Source organism: Carettochelys insculpta, chromosome 1 (assembly GCF_033958435.1).
Source record: "Carettochelys insculpta isolate YL-2023 chromosome 1, ASM3395843v1, whole genome shotgun sequence".
Taxonomy (NCBI): Eukaryota; Metazoa; Chordata; order Testudines; family Carettochelyidae; genus Carettochelys; species Carettochelys insculpta.
Genome location: NC_134137.1, coordinates 304,552,598 through 304,573,255, shown reverse-complemented (window position 1 = coordinate 304,573,255; position 20,658 = coordinate 304,552,598). Strand labels below are relative to the sequence as shown.

At 42.2% G+C, this 20,658-nt stretch overlaps 1 protein-coding gene across 4 annotated transcripts in view; it reads right to left on the bottom strand.

Moving 5' to 3' along the window:
* Positions 1–20,658, bottom strand: part of PAWR (pro-apoptotic WT1 regulator) — a 133,957-nt gene that overhangs the window by 25,554 nt on the left and 87,745 nt on the right. For all 4 annotated transcript variants that reach the window (XM_075012454.1, XM_075012446.1, XM_075012428.1 and 1 more), the window contains one exon: positions 10,714–10,748. In XM_075012454.1, the coding sequence (XP_074868555.1) occupies positions 10,714–10,748 (35 nt within the window). The remainder of the gene's footprint in view (positions 1–10,713; positions 10,749–20,658) is intronic.

Sequence of the window (20,658 nt, the reverse complement as noted above, 5' to 3'; positions counted from 1 at the left end):
TTGTTGTATGCTCTACTGTGTTGCAAACCTCTCTAGTAAGACGGTAACCATAGTGAATATAAGTAAATGTGAAAACAAAAAGCAGTCAAGTAGCACTTTAAAGACTAGCAAGATAGTTTATTAGGTGAGCTTTCGTGGGACAGACCCACTTCTTCAGACCATAGCCAGATCACACCAGACTCAATATTTAAGGCACAGAGAACCAAAAACAGTAAGCAAGGAGGACAAATCAGAAAAAGATAATCAAGGTGAGCAAATCAGAGAGTGGGGGGGTTGGGGGGGAAGGTCAAGAATTAGATTGAGCCAAGTATGCAGATGAGGCCCTATAGTGAATCAGAAAGTTCCCATCATGATTTAAACCGTGTGTTAATGTGCCAAATTTGAATATAAAAGCCAGCTTGGCTGCTTCTCTTTCCAGAACGGTGCAATAATTCCTCTTCAGTAACACACATACCTTGAGGTCATTGACAGAATGCCCCATTCCATTAAAATGTTGACTAACTGGTTTGTGGATCTGGAGTGTTTTGATGTCTGTTTTGTGCCCATTGACCCTTTGTCTAAGGGAGTTAGAAGTCTGTCCAATATACAAAGCATCTGGGCATTTTTGGCACATGATGGCATATATGATGTTAGTAGAGGAGCATGAGAAAGTGCCCGTGATTCTGTGAGTAACCTGGTTAGGTCCAGTGATGGTATTTCCAGAGAAGATATGTGGACAAAGCTGGCAGCGGGCTTTGTTGCAGGGAAAGGTTCCAGGACTGGTGTTCCTGGGGTATAGACTGTGGCTGTTAGTGAGGATCCTCATGAGGTTGGGAGGTTGTCTGTAGGAGAGAACAGGCATGTCACCCAGGGCTTTCTGGAGTGTAGCATCCTGATTAAGAATAGGTTGTAGGTCTTTAATAATTCGTTGCAGTGGTCTGAGTTGGGGGCTGTAGGTGATGACCAGTGGTGTTCTGTTCTTGGCTTTTTTGGGCCGATCTTGGAGTAGCTGGTCTCTGGGTATCTGTCTGGCCCTGTCGATTTGTTTTTTTACTTCTCCTGGTGGGTAGTTCAGGTTTATGAATATTTGGTAAAGTTCTTGTAGTCTTTGGTCTCTGTCAGTTGGATCAGAGCAAATGTGATTGTACGTAAGAGCTTGACTGTAAACAATGGATCTAGTCACGTGTGCAGGATGGAAACTAGAAGGGTGTAGATAAGTATAGCGATCTGTAGGTTTTCGATACAGTGTGGTACTGATCAGGCCATCCTTGATTAGTACTGTAGTGTCCAGGAAATGTATCCATTGCACGTTGTAATCGAGGCATAAGTTGATGGTGGGGTGTAGATTGTTAAAGTCTCTGTGGAATTCTTCTGGAGCCTCTGTACCATGGGTCCAAATCATGAAGATGTCATCAATGTATCTTAAGTAGAGGAGTAGTAATAGGGGATGAGAGCTGAGGAATCGTTGTTCCAGGTCAGCCATAAATATGTTAGCATATTGTGGGGCCATGCGGGTGCCCATAGCAGTTCCACTAATCTGGAGGTATAAATTGTCCCCAAATCGGAAATGATTGTGTGTGAGAACAAAGTTACAGAGGTCAGACACCAGATTGGCTGTGGTGGCATCAGGGATGGTATTGCTGATTGCTTGTAATCCGTCTTTATGTAGAATATTAGTGTACAGAGCCTCTACATCCATTGTGGCAAGGATGGCGTTATCAGGAACTTTTCCGATGTTTTGTAATTTCCTCAGGAAATTGGTGGTATCTCAGATATAGCTGGGAGCGTTGGTGGCATAGGGTTTGAGGAGGGAGTCCACGTAACTGGATAGTCCGGTGGTAAGGGTGCCAATATCTGAAATGATAGGGTGTCCAGGGTTTCCAGGTTTGTGGATTTTGGGAAGTAAATAGAATAATCCAGGCTGCAGCTCAGATGGTATGTCTGAGTGAATGAGGTCCCGAGTGGCAGGAGGGAGTTCCTTCAGTAGTTGTTGTAATCTCCTTTGGAATTCCAAAGTGGGATCAGCGGAGAGAGGTCTGTAAAATGTGGTGATGCAGAGTTGTCTGGCTGCCTCCTGTTCATAGTCTGACTTCTTCAGGATGACAACAGCACCCCCTTTGTCAGCTGGTTTGATTATGATGTCTGGGTTATTTTTGAGATTCTGGACAGCATGGCCTTCAGCATAGTTGAGATTGTGCCTCATTTGGCATTGTTTGTGTATAATGTCAGCCTGAGCACGGTTGCGGAAGCACTGTACGTAGAAGTCCAGACTTTCACTGTAACCCTCAGGGGGAGTCCACATAGAGTTCTCCTTCTTTTGTTGTTGGGGGGGCGGGGTCGAGAGAGTCAGAATGTTGTTCATAGGTGTGCTGGAAAAACTCCTTTAGACGGAGGCAGCGAAAGAAGGCTTCAAGGTCACCACAGAATTGTATTAAGTTCATGGAGGAGGTAGGGCAGAAAAAAAGACCCCGGGATAAGAGAGACTCCTCTGCTGGGCTGAGTTGGTAGTTTGAAGGATCACTGCAACAAATTATTAAAGACCTACAACCTATTCTTAATCAGGATGCTACACTCCAGAAAGCCCTGGGTGACATGCCTGTTCTCTCCTACAGACAACCTCCCAACCTCATGAGGATCCTCACTAACAGCCACAGTCTATACCCCAGGAACACCAGTCCTGGAACCTTTCCCTGCAACAAAGCCCGCTGCCAGCTTTGTCCACATATCTTCTCTGGAAATACCATCACTGGACCTAACCAGGTTACTCACAGAATCACGGGCACTTTCTCATGCTCCTCTACTAACATCATATATGCCATCATGTGCCAAAAATGCCCAGATGCTTTGTATATTGGACAGACTTCTAACTCCCTTAGACAAAGGGTCAATGGGCACAAAACAGACATCAAAACACTCCAGATCCACAAACCAGTTAGTCAACATTTTAATGGAATGGGGCATTCTGTCAATGACCTCAAGGTATGTGTGTTACTGAAGAGGAATTATTGCACCGTTCTGGAAAGAGAAGCAGCCAAGCTGGCTTTTATATTCAAATTTGGCACATTAACACACGGTTTAAATCATGATGGGAACTTTCTGATTCACTATAGGGCCTCATCTGCATACTTGGCTCAATCTAATTCTTGACCTTCCCCCCCAACCCCCCCACTCTCTGATTTGCTCACCTTGATTATCTTTTTCTGATTTGTCCTCCTTGCTTACTGTTTTTGGTTCTCTGCGCCTTAAATATTGAGTCTGGTCTGGCCTGGCTATGGTCTGAAGAAGTGGGTCTGTCCCACGAAAGCTCACCTAATAAACTATCTTGCTAGTCTTTAAAGTGCTACTTGACTGCTTTTTGTTTTGATAGTGTATAGACTAGCAGGGCTTCCTCTCTGTTACTATTCAATAAGTAAATGTGGTGTTTATGGGTGATCAATTCTGCTGAAAGAAGTGGGTGTGGCAATTGATTCTCATTGAAGTGTGCTGTGTTACTGAAAGATTAGGAACAACTGTCCTACAGAATAGCACCTTAGATGGCTCCTGCCTCTCTTTTACCACAGCAGTTGGAGGCCCTGCAATACTGTGTTTTTGCGTAATACTGGATTAATATACATGTATGTTTCAATAGCTGCAATTAAGACATCTTGCTGCCTCAGCTGTAGGCAGTGTAGTAATTGATCTAATACTCAGGAAGGACATCTGACGGGTTAATTATAGCCATAGCTAGGTTTCTGGTCGTATATTTGAAGGCACATTTGGGCATTAAGTTGGGCACGTCATCAATTGGACGATGATGTAGCAAATGAGTGGATTTTGTTGAGGGCTCTCATGGTTGTGTAGATAAGGGGAAAAAAAATCAGATTATCACTTGGGTAAGTAATACGTTTAATGAAAACCTCATTGCTCTTAGATCATTAACTAGCTAAAACAGAATCCAGGGTTTTCTGTGAAGTTATCAGTCGCTAGCCCAACTGTACCTACCAAAATCTCAATCTTTAAAACATACTGGGACAGGGAGTAAAATATCTTAAAACATTTGAATTTAAAAAAAAAAATAGTACAAGTTTTATATTTGAAAGTTATCCTTACTGTTTTTTTCCTTACATTATATAGAAGTTTTGTAGGGAAGTTTCTCTCCTTGACTATATGTCTGTCCTTTGGATCAGAAAGGAAAGTCAGTTTAGGTGGTCTCCATTACAACCAATTTCCTTTAAATAGGAAATTTACACAAAGCGGGGAAAAATGGGACAGAAAAATGTGTGTTTTCTTTTGCTTGCAACCAACAGGGCTGAGAAATCATAGGCACAGCACTGTCATATTACCTTGCTCTGAACCCCAGCAAACTTTTATCAACCTCATGATTTTTAAGGTCTTATTTTGAGTTTCTATCTAACATAAGATCGCAGCAGTATTGCAAGGAGGTATGTGTGTCTTGGCTGGCAAAGCTGAACTCTTACTACTTGGATGGGGGGAAAAAAGGCAGGAAAAAAACACCAATAGGAAATTGACACTAAAGAGACGGTAAAAGCAGGAGCTTAAGCTCACCTCTTAGACATTGTTCATGATTTAGCCAGAACCTGTCATGGTGCAGACTTCTGGTGCTCTCTGCAACTTGTCATGATCAATACAATAGGCCTAACGGCGTCATGCAACACACCTGAGTGGGTCCAGCAGACTGTTCCTTCCAGTCCAGTCCTCCTACATCATCATCTTACAAGCTTATACAATTGCTCCAAAATAAGCACCATGCAAAAATGTTACCAACTTCTCCTCTTTGAGGCTACCCGATTAAAAATACATTTTAGTTTTTCAAAAACTATTAACATTTCTTGTATTTCTGGAGCATTTCAGGTTTTTTTTTTTTGTTATGGCAACCCATGATGTTACAGGAGCCTTGAAGGCTCATGTATTTGCTTATCCAAAGAACATCTAATTAGAACCAGATCCCCTTTATAAAAAGTAAGCAAAAATGGTAGACATTATATATACACAGATTGGTAGGACTTTTGTTACCTTGAATAACAGAATCTACAGAGCCTTATGCAACAACATCAGCAGGGTTCACCAGAGGATTCACAAGTGCAAAAGACCATACTGCTCATGCCCAGGAAGCTTACTTCTCTCAGGCCCTGCAGAGGACTTTGATGTGCCCATCCCACATTAAAGAAATGCATGGTGTTGCACCACGGAAGCTGCCTAATTTGACTGAAAATCTATTGTGAGACCCAAACGTAACAGTCAGGGACAGCACTTCAAACCCTACAAAAATAAAGGGAATCCTGGGATTAGGAAATATTTTTGTGGTTACATATTTGGTTTAGTGAAACCAAGCAACTGAGACTGGTATGGGTGAAGACTTTCAGTCACTGAACCAATACATTTTGCAAGAAAATCTAAAAGGCTTTTACATTCTATCCATAGTACTTCCAGTTAAGCTCTATTGATCTCTGCAGCTCATTTAACATGAGGGTTTTAAAAATACATTTCAGAGCACAGCATTCACTCTCTCGTAATTAGAGAGGAAACTTTGTACATGCTGGACTTCATCTGAGTGTTCAGTACTGTTAAATAAACAAAACCAAGAAGTTGGACTTCTATTTTATTTGGCAACCTCAATGTATCAACTTCCAGAACAGAATAAAAACTACAAGTGGAGCGTTCCCCTGAAGAGCCACTAAGAGGTTCTCACCTGATTCTTACTGTAAAATGATCCAGCCAAGTCCGTCTGATCCATGAAACATACAAAGCCCAGGAGTTATTTTCAACCCTGATATGTAAGTATATTGTTTCCTTAATTTAAGACGTAAAATTTTAAAAAGACATTTTAAAACCATTTATAGCTTCAGAGCTTGCAGATGGAATTCAAAATGAGCCATGTCTTTACCTTTTACTTTTTTCAACTCTGTGTTTAAATTGCTTGTCTTTATGTAATGCCATTTTTTATAATTGAATTACTCTAAAAAAACCTGATTCCTGTTGATATGTACTCCATGATCCAACATTAAAGACAGCCTGATGGTGTTAATTCAGCATGAAACCAACAATTACACATTTAAATAAATTAGTTTCCTAAACCAGTTGATACAATTATATGCCACTCAGAAAAACTGAAGCTATTTCAAGGGTGAGTGTGCTTGACAAGCAAAAGAGTGACCACATCATAACTCTGGGACTGGTAAAATCCAGGTGGTTTGGCATCTTGGAATAGAGTAAAATGAGGCACAACTCTGGATTAGGATATAGCTGAAGACATTTGGAAGACGAGGAAGTGGGACTGTGCCACAAGAGAGCATTTATATGAATATATTGTAAAAATCAAAGCACTGAAAAAGGGGGAAGAAGTATTTTTAGGCCTTTCATATCTCAGTGTTAGCAGCAGCTTTCCTCCCATTATTGGATGACAAAGCAGAGCAGATATTTTGTTCTGGCTGGTGTAAAAGACTGTCTCCCTCAAAGCCATCGTGTTTGAAAATATAAAATACTCAATTTCCTGTTAAGTAAACTACTTAATCATGTTACAAAGTAAACATCCATGTAACAGGGCCTTTAATTATTTGCAACAATTCTACAATTCCTTATAGTTCCCTAAGGGAAAATCTGTTTGAGGAACCTCAAGGTTCAAGGAAGAAAACAATCAGAACAAGTTTTTCCCTTTTCATTCTTCTCTCTCAGTCTTAGCAATGAGATGTTCACAGCAGTAAAGGCCACCCGTAGGAGGGAGGATGATTAAATCAAAAGTTACATAAAACAGTTTTAGTGTGGGCTGAGGTATTACTAAAAACCATCTTCCCACTTTCTTGCCAAGTACCTCAAGAACACATGGATCAAAACCTTAGTTGGTGCTTACATATTTCTCTCACCAGAAGCAGCTGACTCCTTCCATCTACTGACAAGAAGTGCAAAGTTTTTGGATAGCCTTATATGGTTTTATAATATATACTTTTGACATCCTTCACCAACAAAGCTTTCTTGCCCTGACCACTAGCTAGTAGAGCACTTGAGGTGAAATCCTGGTCCCACCTAAGTCAGCTGCAAAACTTCCACTGACTTGGGGGTTAGGATATCACTGTTAAGTACACCAAAGTCAACATTCTGTAACTTCTGCCATTTTCTCTACGCATGGTTAGCATATGCCAGCTTCTCTCTCTAGGATTCTCTGATGGATTTCTGATTAGACAAAAGGAAATAATGTCTGCATGTATCTGCAATTACTCTCAATTCATTCCTTCCTTGACATCAAGAAAAGAGGAGGCGCATATGGATGGATGGCCAGACTTAGACAGGTATTCCTGGATGTAGAAGAATATCCATACCTGGTCACAGTGCAGGAAATCAAGCCTTGTTATGAGGAGTACTGTGATGCTGTAAACAGATCCCGTGAAAGTGTCTTTGCAGTCTTTGGTGGGCAGAACTGGTAAGACAACAGAGAAGAGCTGAAGCCATTTCCAAAGAGAAAATCCATTGAACTAATGGACAAAAACACTCAGTCTCTAGTTTGAGTCATGGTAAGGGGGTCCTTCAGAAGAAATATGCTTTTGGGTTACGTTAAATGTCCACAGGGTCTGTTTTTCTCCGATGAACCACTCTCACAAGTTTGCCTTTGTTCCCATGGCCAGATCACAGTTTTGTGCTCAATATTCTTCTTTTGGATGAATAATGTTATTGCTGCTGGGGTTAGCAAGGCCTATAATCTGCTTGTCAAATGTCGCTTGGTGGGAAACATAGCAAGGAAGCCAAATCACTTTCATTTGTTTTTGTATAATTAATCTTTGCCACTGGAGATTCCTGATGTCCTTTTATCTCCAGAAGTCGGATTAGGATTCCTCTCTGGTTCCGAAAAAATATCCTAGGCATCAACTTGCTGAGGTCAGTCTTACTTCAGGGATTGAACTTCTTTCCTCTCTATAGCAGTGGTGTTCAAAAGCAAGACACCTCATTGCCACATGCCATCCCCCACCAGGTACTCTCTCCCTCCCCCATCCCATGGAGCCAGGAGCCCTACACCACCCGCCCCTGAAGCAAGGCACCCTACTCCCCCAACCCCGCTGACTTGCTGGAGCCACCCAGCCCCAAGTCATTCAGCATGCTGCCTGAGCCCCCAGGCCAGCTACATGGTGCCCAAGGAACTGCTGTGCTACCGCATGGCTCCCAAGCCAGCTACGCGGCACCCGAGCTGATGCCGCTGCACCAGCCTGCTGAGCCACATTTCCTACAATATGCTTCCCCATCTGCTGTACGTATTGGACGTCGCGGCTCTACAGAGTCCTCACGGGGAAGCAAGGGTACCACAACATGATTGGTAGCTGCATTTGATTTTGTTTAGACACCCAGATGTTGCAGCTTGTTTACTGAGGAGAGATTATTTTCTTTTGCCTGTAACCAATTCATGTTTGTGGCTAAATCCTGTAATGCTCTTATACTTTGAAGATGTGATGAGCAGAAGTCACCTAGAAAAGGGTCAGCATGGAACCCTCACATTGCCATGTCCAGAAAGACCAAGGTAAAGACCCTTAACCAGGCTCAAAAGAGACTGGATCAGTAGTGAAAATGCTTTCTATTGTAGCAAAATGGCAGATACTTGCAATGTTGATTGTTTTTGTTGTAGTTAAAAAAATTATTTTGAACAGGAAATCCAGAGGCAGGGTCCTGCAACTGTAGACTTTAAAACTTGCATACTGAACTTTCACTGCCCCATCATTTATTTTGGCAGACTCAGTTTTTCTTTTCAAGTCATGGCATTCGTGACCTTGTAGACAGGAAGCATCCTGCGTCTTGACAGAATAAAACCTTTTCTATCAAAAGTGTTTAATGAGGAGAGGAGAATCTGCATCCTCACTAGACTAAATAACTGACCTGCTTTTCCTCCAACAGGAAATAAATTCTGCAGTACTAGTTGGCCTTCTAACCTACTGAGGAGCTCTGTGAGTCTTCTCTGCTAGGGTCTGGGAGGATAGAAGAGAAAACTGCCTGACTGAATGCAAAGCGGACAAGAACCCAGTGCAGGAGGCTGTGGACAACTCCATTCATTATTCTTAGAGAAAATAAATGGCCAGGAACAAGAACTGGCTGTAACAATTGCAAATAGTTACAAACCACATTTCTGTCAAACCACAAATACAAACACTAAAGGGTTAAAGACCACCACTTATGGTGGTATAATTTATGTTGCTCAGCATGGAGGTAAATAAACCACTGCCCCCACGTGGCGTGACACTAATGTAAGTGCCCCTGTTGACAATGCTACATCAGCAGGAGATGTTCTCACAGCAATGGTTTTATTATGCTGATAGGAGAGCTCCCTATGAGCATAGAGCCTCTTCACCAGATGCGCTACAGCAGAGCAGCAGCACTGTTGCTAGTGAAAATTAGCCTAAGACTACCAAGAATGCAGAATATCAGCCAGAGGATGAAAACTTTGTGACATAGTATGCAACTCCATCCTAGAAGAGAGAGAGTTTTAATCAAACATTAATGATACAATAGTCAAAACAAGACAGAAAATAAATTTGGCAGACAGAACTGAAAGATTATCTTTATGTAATGGAGAAAAAACAAAGGAATAGATGAGTAACTTTTGAATAAAAGGACACTATAAGGGAATATTTCCTTGAATTTAAAACAAATTATTTAAAAGTTTGTTTCGGCTGACATACTTGTTGACAGATTCTCACTAATACTACTAATAAACTAACAAACTGAGGGCTTGTTTATAGTTACTGGAAGAGCAATGCACTGACGGTTGATCTTCTGGGGTTCAATTTAGCACACCTACTGAGACCATGTTAATTGAATGATCAGGATGCTGCCGTCAACCCTTGATAACTCCTGGAAGTCGCAAGGAGTATGGAAGTCAACGGGAGAGTTCCTCCTGTTGACCTCCTGCTGTGAGGATAACAGCAAAAATCGATTTAAGATACGTCAACTCCAGCTACACAATTCTTGCAGCTGAAGTCATGTATATTAAATCATTTCTCCCTCCCCACTGTCCCGCAGTGTAGATCTGGTCTTAGTAATAAGGGATGGATGGATGTGTATTACTTCTAGGCTGGCAAGGATCGCAAGTTACTGGAATTTTGAAACTGGCAAAGTGCTATTCTTCTGTGAAATACCATGATTAGGCCCACAACAATGCTTGTCTTAAAGGCAACGGAGAAGACATTAATGAATAAAGAAGAGGATTTGTCTGCAGTGGCAAGTGGTGTTGGTGAACAGGAGCATGCCCAATCAGCACAAAGACAAGTGTGCAACAAACTGGAAGAGTGACAAACAAATGCTGGCAATTTAAACTGACGATGGTGTAACACAACAAGCACTCACGCAGTACCTTAGAGACCAACAAGAATTGGCACAGACAGCAAGAAAAGTAGTTTCAAAATTTAAATGTCAGAGTGACAGTTCACATAAAAGATTCAGACAGAAAGATGGGCTCCTACATTACTTCAACCAAAAGCCAAAGTTACCTAGTTTGGTGGAGAATACTATGGAGAGCATCAACTACAGTAAAAAGCAGCAAATACTGACTCAGAATGGTAAAGGAACCATTAAAAAACTGGTACATCATTTACTCAGGTCCTGTGATTACATACTAGCCAAAAAATATCAGGTTATGATATCTACTGCAGCAGAAGACCCTACTGTTGACAAATATTCCAAATGTTTAAATCAACTTCATTTCATTTTACACAGTTTCATGACAAAGAATATTAAAACAAGTTTAAAAACTAAGTCCCTTACCTTTTATATCTGCTTGAAACTGTTCTAGAGGATTCCTAAGAGAAATCAAAAACAAAAAGGAAATATAATTTCATGCTTTTAATATCACTCAACCACCTCCTGCTCAAGCAACTTATACATTAAATACACATGAAATTTCAGATCAAGATAATCTACCTTTTACACTATCTTCTCTATCATCCAGTAGTCCACAAGTACCATGTAGTAGTTACGTGATGGGGTGGAAGAAAGGAGCCCCACAGCAAAGATAGAGCCAAAGTCCTGATGAGAAATCCAGATGCCTACTCCACTCAGCTGTTAAGATGCAGGGTGCTGTGTTTACTACCAAGATACTCTTTCTACACCCAACTAGATGTTTCACTTCAGCATTTGGTTAGTAGACGTCATATAAATTTGAAGACTGTTTTACCTTCCATAAAGTTACCAAAAGTGTAGTTCTCTCGCCATTACTTTACCCTTCTCCATCAAAATATTGATGCCTGTTTCTACTGCTGCTTGTAGGTGTGTCAAAGGACTACTGACTGAAATGGCTATGATTCTTTAGGGCCATTGCTCTACAATTGTGACACAGACCAATGATTTAATCTTACTTTAACTGCTGAAAAGCAGCACTGGGGCATTTTGTCTGCAGACTTAGTAGTGTCTGCTGCTCAGGCTGTCCCAGGATTCAGTGTGTGTGTCCACTTATCTAATTTTATCAGCTAGTTGAGTTACATTTTTCTTTAATGTTCATAACTTTCAGCTTTGATCCTTGAACTTAACTTCTGCAAACCAAAAAAAAAAAAAAAAAAACACTTCAAATTGGAGATTAACTGATATTTTGGTCCACCAACCATAGCAGGGACACCTCCAGGACAGAGATGCATCTTTTTGGCTGTGAATGGGTTTAACCACCTTGGAGAAAACTAAAAGGCTGCAATGAATATCACAGAATAAAGGTGCCGTGAATCAACACTATGTTCAACAATGGCCAAAAAAACATTAAAAGGCATACCTGGCACTATGGACTTTAACATTCAATAGTGACTGAAATGTAAAAGTAATAAATTTATAGTATGAATGATTATGTGAAAGAGAAAGAGATGGTACAAATGAAGCCAAATTTATCTTGATAAACTACAGATTAGCTTTGTGAGGGTTATGAAAGCTTTGTATGAAGAGTCTTGCAGTGCTATAAGAATTGGTGGGAGATTAAGCCACTGGTTCACATCAAAGTCTAGTGTTATGCAAGGAAACCTACAAAATCACCATCACTTTTCATCATGTTCTTAAGAAGCAGATTAAGAACAGATGAACTGGAGGGTGAGCCACTGGATCTAGATTTAAGGTTCTTTATGCCAACATGCACTGTACAATTAGCAGAAATAGCTGAATTTATGATCAAAATTCTGCTACTTTGGAAAATTGTTGTACCACGTTTGGACCTAAGGCAAGAAAGTAAAGTAGCTGCCTCTTGAAAAAGGGCTAGACATTATGTGCAGAACTGTATCCGTGGTGAACTTATAGAACCTGAAGAACTTTATGAGTGGAAGAACCTGGATCAGTGGTGACAGTTCCATGAAGCATGAGAGTAACAGGAAATGTGCCTTAGCTACAAGTGCTGGACAGATTTTCATGAAATTTTGGTCTGTTAGAAACATTATCTAACCAGTGCACTACAGTATTACTCTCTGTTCTGGAAACTGCATTAAATGAAACAGACATCAGCAGAAAGCTGGAGCCAGTTGAGATAAGGGTTCTTCATAAAATGACAGGGATGAAGTGGAAAGATTTAAGACCAAAAAAAGTTAGAAAGGAGAATAGGATATGAGGTCAGGTTATGGAATAATTACAAATGAAAAGAGGGCAGTGGCAAGGACACTGCAGAAGAAAAATGGGGATAACAGGGCAGCAAATAATGTTAGCACAACCAAGATCAGTTTGTAGTGCAGGCTGACCAGTGACTAAATGGCAGTATATTGTATGCAGGGACATGAACAGGTTGGGCTTTATGGAAGAATAAGACAGACAGAATGAATATGATCCTGGACTGCTCCCTGGATGTACAAATATACTCTGGGATTAAAGCAAGACAAATAGCTTAATAATAATAATAATAATGAAGAAACTGAGCTACTCAGAATAATTTCCTAAATTGCACTCAGCTTTCTGGTGGAGAGGTGTGCAGTGAAAGAGCAGAAATATAGGATGATGTACCCTATTACGGGATCTTTGCCCGAAAAGGAGCATTTTTTTTTTTTGGTATTATGCCAACAGGTAGAAGTATTCTATGACTGCCTATTTAAAGATGTAAAATTTCTTTTTCAACAACTGTTGTGAGTGTATTTAGAAAGTTATACAGCAACCTATTTGCCTAAAAACTGACATTTTTCCCTGCTCCCCCCGTCCGAGTAGGGAAGCTTTCGGGGAAGTAGAAATCATCATTTCTCTATTATTTAAAAAAAAAAATCATATCATTTTTCTATTCTGGTAATGTAAAGAATGGGAGAAGAAAAGTAGACAGTCTAGAGGATGTACGTTTTTTTTCTTGTTACATTTATTTCATTGCAAGTACTGTATATTACAAGGAGCTAATTGCATGTCAATGATCAGGGGCTACTCAAGATCAGAGGGTTAGAGAGAATACACATGGAAAGGTAGGACATGTTCAATCTAGTGAAAAGATAGCTGAGGTTAGACAGGGCAAGTCTCTAAACATTTGATGTGATGTTCTAAAAAGAAGAACCACCACTTTTTTTGATCTGGACAAAGCTAGTTGCAAAAATAAAGAAAAACAATTTACAAGTCAGGAAACAGTTTAAGAAAAGTTAAGCAAGGGAAAGATTTTAGGGACTGTCCTATCAGAAGTGGGTAGAGTGTGGTAGATTTGATCTTTGTTAAGGATTACCATCTATTTTTTCCTGAAGCAAGCCAATATAATTACCAGGAGTATGGTTTCATCTGCTCTGGAATGTTCAGGCAGATGATTTATTATGATTGTTAGTGGGGATGTGGTAATTGTGAATGGTGATTTCATGGCTGGGAAGGAATTCTTCTAATTCTCCACATTTGCATGGTTCTTTTATGGGGCAGAAGTGCCGTAACTGAGCTCCAGTTAGGGACTGTCTGAAGTCATGTTCAGGTGTTATGTAGTGTTCCTTTTGTCGGCACGAGTACTTGGTTTCTCGCTGTAGTGTTCTGTCAGTTGCAGACTAGTTGTAGTTGGTTCCACTTTTTGTTTTCATGGTGGGTGGCTGTCATCAGGGGCTTTTTTCAAATAATAATAATTGTTTTGCATTTGTTACATGATTTCTAGGTGTGTCTCCTAATCTTCTTCTTCCAGCATGTGGGGAACATGTGGTAATTCATCTGCAGCAGTCACTCCTGGTGTATGTCAGGTGCACTACATCATTTCTCATTTTTTCCTCAGTTTACAGATGTATGAAGTGATTAGAAATTGAGAATTTGGCAGCAGTATTAAGATAAACCAGTTTTGAAGACAGGAAAGAGAAAACAGGAGCAAGAGAATCTAGTCTAGGCATATTTTTGCTACAAAGGGCAAGTATTTAAACACTGGAAAAGCAACTAACAGTGTGAATCAATTAACAAGCTGTGTAAATTACGCCTCTACAAACAAACAAACAAAAAAACTCCATAAATTAGTATCCTGATCAGCAAACTTTCTTGATGACTTTGTAAAGTTTAGCTTACTTTATATTTTGGAATCAGAGAAACAGTTTAAAGCAGGGATGGGAAAACTTTTTGGACCAAAGGCCACATCAGGCTATGGAAACTGTATGGAGACCATGAATGTTCAGAACATTGTGACTGGTGTTTGGGAGAGGTGAGGACTCTGGTTGGGGGTGCAGACAGCGATGAGAGATTTGGGGTGAAAGAGGGGAGCTCTGAGCTGTGATTGAAGAGTTCAGAGGATAGGAGGGGGACCCTGGCCAGGGAGAGGCAGTCAGGGTTCCAGCTAGGGCTGCAGGGTTCAGAGGGCAGGAAGTGGCTTTGGGCTGTTGTTGTGGTGCAGGTGGGAGGGAGACTCAGATGTGTAGGCTCTGAGCTGTGCTTACCTCCAGAAGCAGCCAAAGGGAGCTGTGGGGGCAGCATCTGCAGACACAGGAACAGCACACAGCCATCAGGTTTCACCTCTGCATGGGAGCTGGCCAGAGGGAGACATGCAGCTGCTTCTAGGAGCTGCACAGAGCCATGGAATGCACGGGACAGGGGAAGCCCCCAATCCTGCTCTCAAGCAGGAGCCTGAGGGCCAGATTAAAATGGCTGACAGACCAGATGCAGCCCATGAGCTGTGGTTTGCCTATCTCTGGTTTAAAAGTATCCTGGTTCTCGGGGGAAGAGTCAGAATAGAATAGAACTGTGATGCCCCAAAGTTGTGTTTTGGTGGTGGTTCTATTTTTAAAGATTATCAGAATATGCATTAGTTATCCAAAAGTAATTTGGAAGATACAAAATAGACGCACTTTGAGGATAAACTTTATTATGTATCTGTTAAGACAAAATGACTCAATTTCCCAAGACATGAGCTACATTTATTATCAAAATTAGAATATACCTCAAAATTGTAGGGCCTATAATATTGGTGTGAGCAAAACATTTGGTTCTTGCCTGAAGAAATTAAAAAAGGGAAATAAAACAAATGATTGCGACAAACTGCAAACTCCTTTTAGATGGCAAAAACTTTGGTGAAAGCCGGTGACTTTATGTGCGCCTCATTTCCACAGTGCTATCCTTATTTATTAAGCATGCATACTGTATACCTCTGTTTCGTATTTTCTTTTTAGTGTGGCACTCTAGTCTTGAACTTTGTTTTGATTATACCATTTATATGAAATTATTTCAAAATAGTAGCTGAATACTGCTTGTTATTTTGAAAAAACTTTGCTGTGAAGACATACCCTTAGAGATGAAGAAATCTCTACTGACATATGCCTGGTTTTGGGGAGTTTAAAGTTAGCCAGTGTTATTTTTTATGTAGCTCTTACGATTATACATGCAAACACAAAAACTAGTAATTAATTACAAAAGACTTCATGGGTAAGTTTAATGCTTCGCTAGCGGAGCTGAAACACATTTCTGGAACAAACCACTGATGTACTCCAGTACATTTTATTGAACACAGATGATGAAAATATGTTATTTAAAAATAAATGAAACTGTCATCAGTAATTTAATCTATTCTGACAAATGTAAAAAAAACTGAGCTCACATCAAGCTTTGTCAGATTTAACTCTCTCAATGGTTATACAGATAACTTACTTTAATTATATATTGGCTTTCACTTGCCAAAAGAGATATCTACGTGATTGCTCTGAAACAAGTCAAACAAATATGAAAAGTGCACGTGACACGCAGTGCATAGACCTCTGACACTGGCACTGAGTAACTTTCAGTAGGCTGTCATCCGTCAATTATGTAATCAAGTATTAAAGGGGAGGACACTTAGCCAGTGGATTTCATAGATACTGCTGGCAGCACAGTAACAGTCAGACTCTAACTGTGGGTTCTGTTCCAGGCCCTAAGGAGAGTATATTTTAGCAGTCATAGACCCTTCAGTCCATTTCCCCATCAGTTTGACTCCTTGTCACCTTATAAGGTCTCTTTCCCAGTGCTGGTTCCTTATTCTAGTCTCACTCTCCTCACTTGGCTATTCTTAGTGTCCACTCACTCAATCTCCTCATCCCAGTCTCAAGTATCCATAACCAGATACTTCTCCTCATCATATTACTTGCCCAGACAGAGATCAAATTCCCTACCATGCCAGTTCCTCACCAGATCCATCTTCTCTCCACCACACCTCCTCCCTCTCCCATTAGTTCCAAATCTCAATATCCTGGCTCAGCTATCTCTCATCTGCCCAATGGTTTCTCCTCTGATCCTTCCCTCCTGCCCTCTTTTATCCAAGTTCTTTATTTCTGCTCTCTCTGCCCCTCTTCTTCCTGCTCTGGGCCACTGCCTTCCCTGGTTCTAAATTAGAAACTTAACATTGCATTATTATGTGAGTTACTTCTGCAAAACAGCAGCAAAACATTGCTGTTCTAAACGTGCAGGAGCATCACAGGCTGTAAGGCTTGAGCCAGGGCAGTACAACAGCAGAGGGATCTGCTCTGGAAATCACAAAGGCGTATGTAGTGAGGAAGTGAAGACGACTTGCCTGGAGAGTCCTTGCCTTATTTGTTGCAGAAGTTGAAATGTGCAAAATGAAAGAAGCAAGGTACTACAGGAAGAAAGAGGATAATCTCATGGTTAAGGCAGTTGAAAAAATGCCCTGGAGAACTGACTACCCCTGTATCTGGCATGACAGCTCCCATGTGATGCTAGGCAAGCCATGTAAACCAAACTTTCCACAGATGGTCACTAACTGTTCTCAAGTTCTTGGTGCCTGTGCTGAAATGCTCTAAAAGTGCTCAAAATGCACACATACAACTAAAGCTTGTGGGTGTCATAGTTTGGACTGCAAAACCCTTGCTTGTCAGTATTTACTTCTGGAATATTCAGACAACCTGCAGATTCGAAGTGAATATTCCCTAATTAGTTAGCCAAACAGGGATTTTATCATACTCTCTTTCTGGAGAAACTTTTCATGTGCTTTGTGCATACATCATATCAACCTCGGCATGTTTCCTTTCCGGGTCAGGACTCCTGAGATTTCAGTGTTGTAATTTTAGATTTAAATGGATGAAATCAAGGAATTTATGATTTTTTTAAAATCCTCTCATTGAGAATGGACCATGAATTTGGTAGGGCCCTACTTACAGTAAACTCTCCTATCCAGCAGCCCTGGGATAATGACTCATCTTGTGCAGCGACGATGGGTCTTGAAGATGTGTCTCCCTGTGGGTGCTCCACTCTGGGTGTCGGTGCATCCTTGCATTGGTGTTCAGAGAGTCTTCTCTTGCTGTGGTTTCCTACTCCATGCATGCACAGCAGTGTCTCCTAGCGCTATCTGGCACATGTTCGGCTTGAGCCCCTCTGTTCCTTCTCTACCCTAGCACACAGAGCAGGACTCTCTAGGCAGGGGAAGGAGGGAGGGAAGTGGAGCACCCCTTGACAACACACATCTCAAAGAATCATCGTACCTGCACAAGGTGACTAACTTCCTCCTCTTCTTCAAATAGTGTCCCCATGGGTGCTCCACTCTGGGTGACTCTAAAGCAGTAGTCACACATTGGAGGTGGGTTTGGAGCCCAGTAGCAATTACAGTTGACAGAATTGTTTGTCCCACTTGAATGTAGGAAGCAATGGACAATGAGAGAGCCTAGTGATGTGCAAACATGCTGCTGGGAGACCACGATGCTGCCGTGCATACATGTCCTCCTTAAGGGGAACATTCTTGAGAAAGGTAGTGGTAGAAGACACAGCACAGGTAGACTGGATGGTGACAGTACCTGAAAGCTCCTCTTGGTGAAGTGCATAGCAAGTGTGGATACAGCTGGAAATCCTCTTGCACGGCTGAGATTGAACCAACAGGCCTTTCAATCACTGCGCAAAGGATAGGAAGGGCCTAGGAGACTTGTGCCAAGGCCTTGTCATTGATGTAGACAGTCAACATCCAACAGACATCTAGTGTGTGCCATGCCGCACGTGCAGGATCAGAGTGCAGCTTCAGGAAGAACGCAGGTAAGCGGATAGGTTCGTTGATATGAAAAAGGAACCATAGGGAGAAACTTAGGATGAAGGCGAAGATGACTCTATCCTTGGTAAAACACGGTATAAGGAGATTCAGCTTAAGGGCAGCAAGATCCCCAGTGGTCCTGGCTGATGTTATGGCAACGACAAATGAGACTTTCGTCAACATATGGAGCCAGGAATACATCACCAGGGGTTGAAAGGGTGGTTTCATGAGGCAGTGGAGTATGTGGTAAATTTCCCAAACAGGGACTGGAGGGCCTACTGATGGACAGGTGTTTTATAGACCTGTCAGAAAACATTGGGTGATGAGATGGGCGAGGAAGGAGATCCCACCCTCTATTCAGTGGAATGCTGCCAATGCCACGGCACGCTCCCAGAGAGTACTAAGGCAAGGAAGACCTGACTCACGCAGGTGCAGGAGGTAGTCCAAGAGGACAGGAAAGGGTGCGGTGTGAGGAGACATCAAACGATTAACACTGAGCCACTGAGAGAACTGTGTCTACTTGCAGAGATATCTGCAGGTGGATTCCTGTCTGATCTTAAGAATGCTCTTTATCCCTTCAGAGCATGTGATTTTGGCATTCTGGAACCACGAAAGAGCCATGAGTGGAGATGAGGATGGAATATATCTGAGCAAAGGGTGCCGCCAAAGTCCTGAGAGAGAAGGTATATGGATTCGCTACTGACATCTGGTACAGGTAAAGTTAGTTTCACCCACACCGGGGCTATCAAGATGAGCCAAGCCCAATCTAGTCTGATCTTGATCAGAACCTTGTGAACTAAGGGAAGGGAATGAAACACAGAGATGGGGCACGTCTCGTTTGAGGGAGAAGGCCATCCCCAAGGGAGTCACTACTCAGACCCAATCTGGAGCAATACCGGTGACACTTTGTTGACTGGAGTCACAAACAGCTGGCCCCAAAGGTGGAACACAATTGAGGTCCACTCTGTCGAGTTCCCACTTGTAGTGATTGCTTAATGAACAGCTGAGGGCATCAGAATTTACATTCAGTACCCTGGGGAGATATGCGGCCACCGGAGTAATGGGGTGCTGAAGGCACCATGTCCGCAGTTTTCTGGCCTCTGCACATCAGAATAGGGACCGAACAGTTGATATAATGCATGCAGGTGGGGATGTCCATGAGGATGTTGACTACCTGCGTGCAAGGTGCATTTGGAAATGCCAGCAGGCGAAGCAGACCTGCCCTGAGTCCCACGAGTTTTATGTGGAGTGCTTGCTCAGTGAAGGACCATTTGCCCTGGACCACATAAGAACCGAAATGGACCACCCACACCACCCCAATCCCATAGGGGAGGCATCCATAGTAAGGGTAATATATGGGGCATTTGGGGGAATGGCATCCCAGGGAGAACGTTGTCTGGATACATCCATCACTGAAGGGAGGCAAGATGCACAGCGGTATGGCCATGATTTTGGACAACACATTGCCAGTCAGGACTGAAGGCACCGCATGAGAAGTCTGGCAAGCTTGACCATGTACATGATAGGAACAGTGACCCAGCAGCTTGAGGCACATGCGCACCAAGACGATGGGAGACAGTTGCACCACCAGGATGAGATCGTGCAAGGCCTGGAATCTGATGTGGAAGAATGGCTGTGGCAGTGGCAATCTTTTCAACTTGCATGGTCTGTAAGGATGGCACCAGAAGCCAGGAACACACCAGAGGGGAGCCTGCCTTTGCGGACAAGGTGCCAACCAAGGCAGAGTGATGTGCAGAGTCCATACCTTGGTCTCCCATGCCGATTTCTCAGTCCCTCCCGGCTCTCACCATAAGGCTGAAGCAATGGGTGCAGGAGAGGGTTTGGTGGCCATCACCAAGGCACTTGATGCAGGAGGCATGGTTTCTCGGCATGTTGCACATCACTCAAAACCTAGGGAGCCTGGCATGGCAATGAGGCAGCAATTAAGTTTAACACTAACAGATTTGTTTTCTATTACAACGTGTAATGAGATAACTTGGATAAAGGTAGAAGAAACGCTAAACTAACTCTATCTTTCAGGGAAGGAAAGCAAAGCTCCATCTGCAGCCAAGAATGGTAGAGAAAGAACTGAGGGGTCCACATTGTGCGAGCACCAAATAGCACGAGGAGGTGTTGCTGCACATGCACAGTGTGAGAAACTATGGCTACAGAAGAATCTGAGCGCCGCGAGGATGCACTGGCACCCAGAGCGGAGCACCCATAGGGCACTGCTTGAAGAATGAGAGGTTACCGGATATGCAAATATTCTGATTAATAGAGAGCAGCTGTGGGAAGGCACGGGGATTAATTCCTCCCCCCCAACCCCCTGT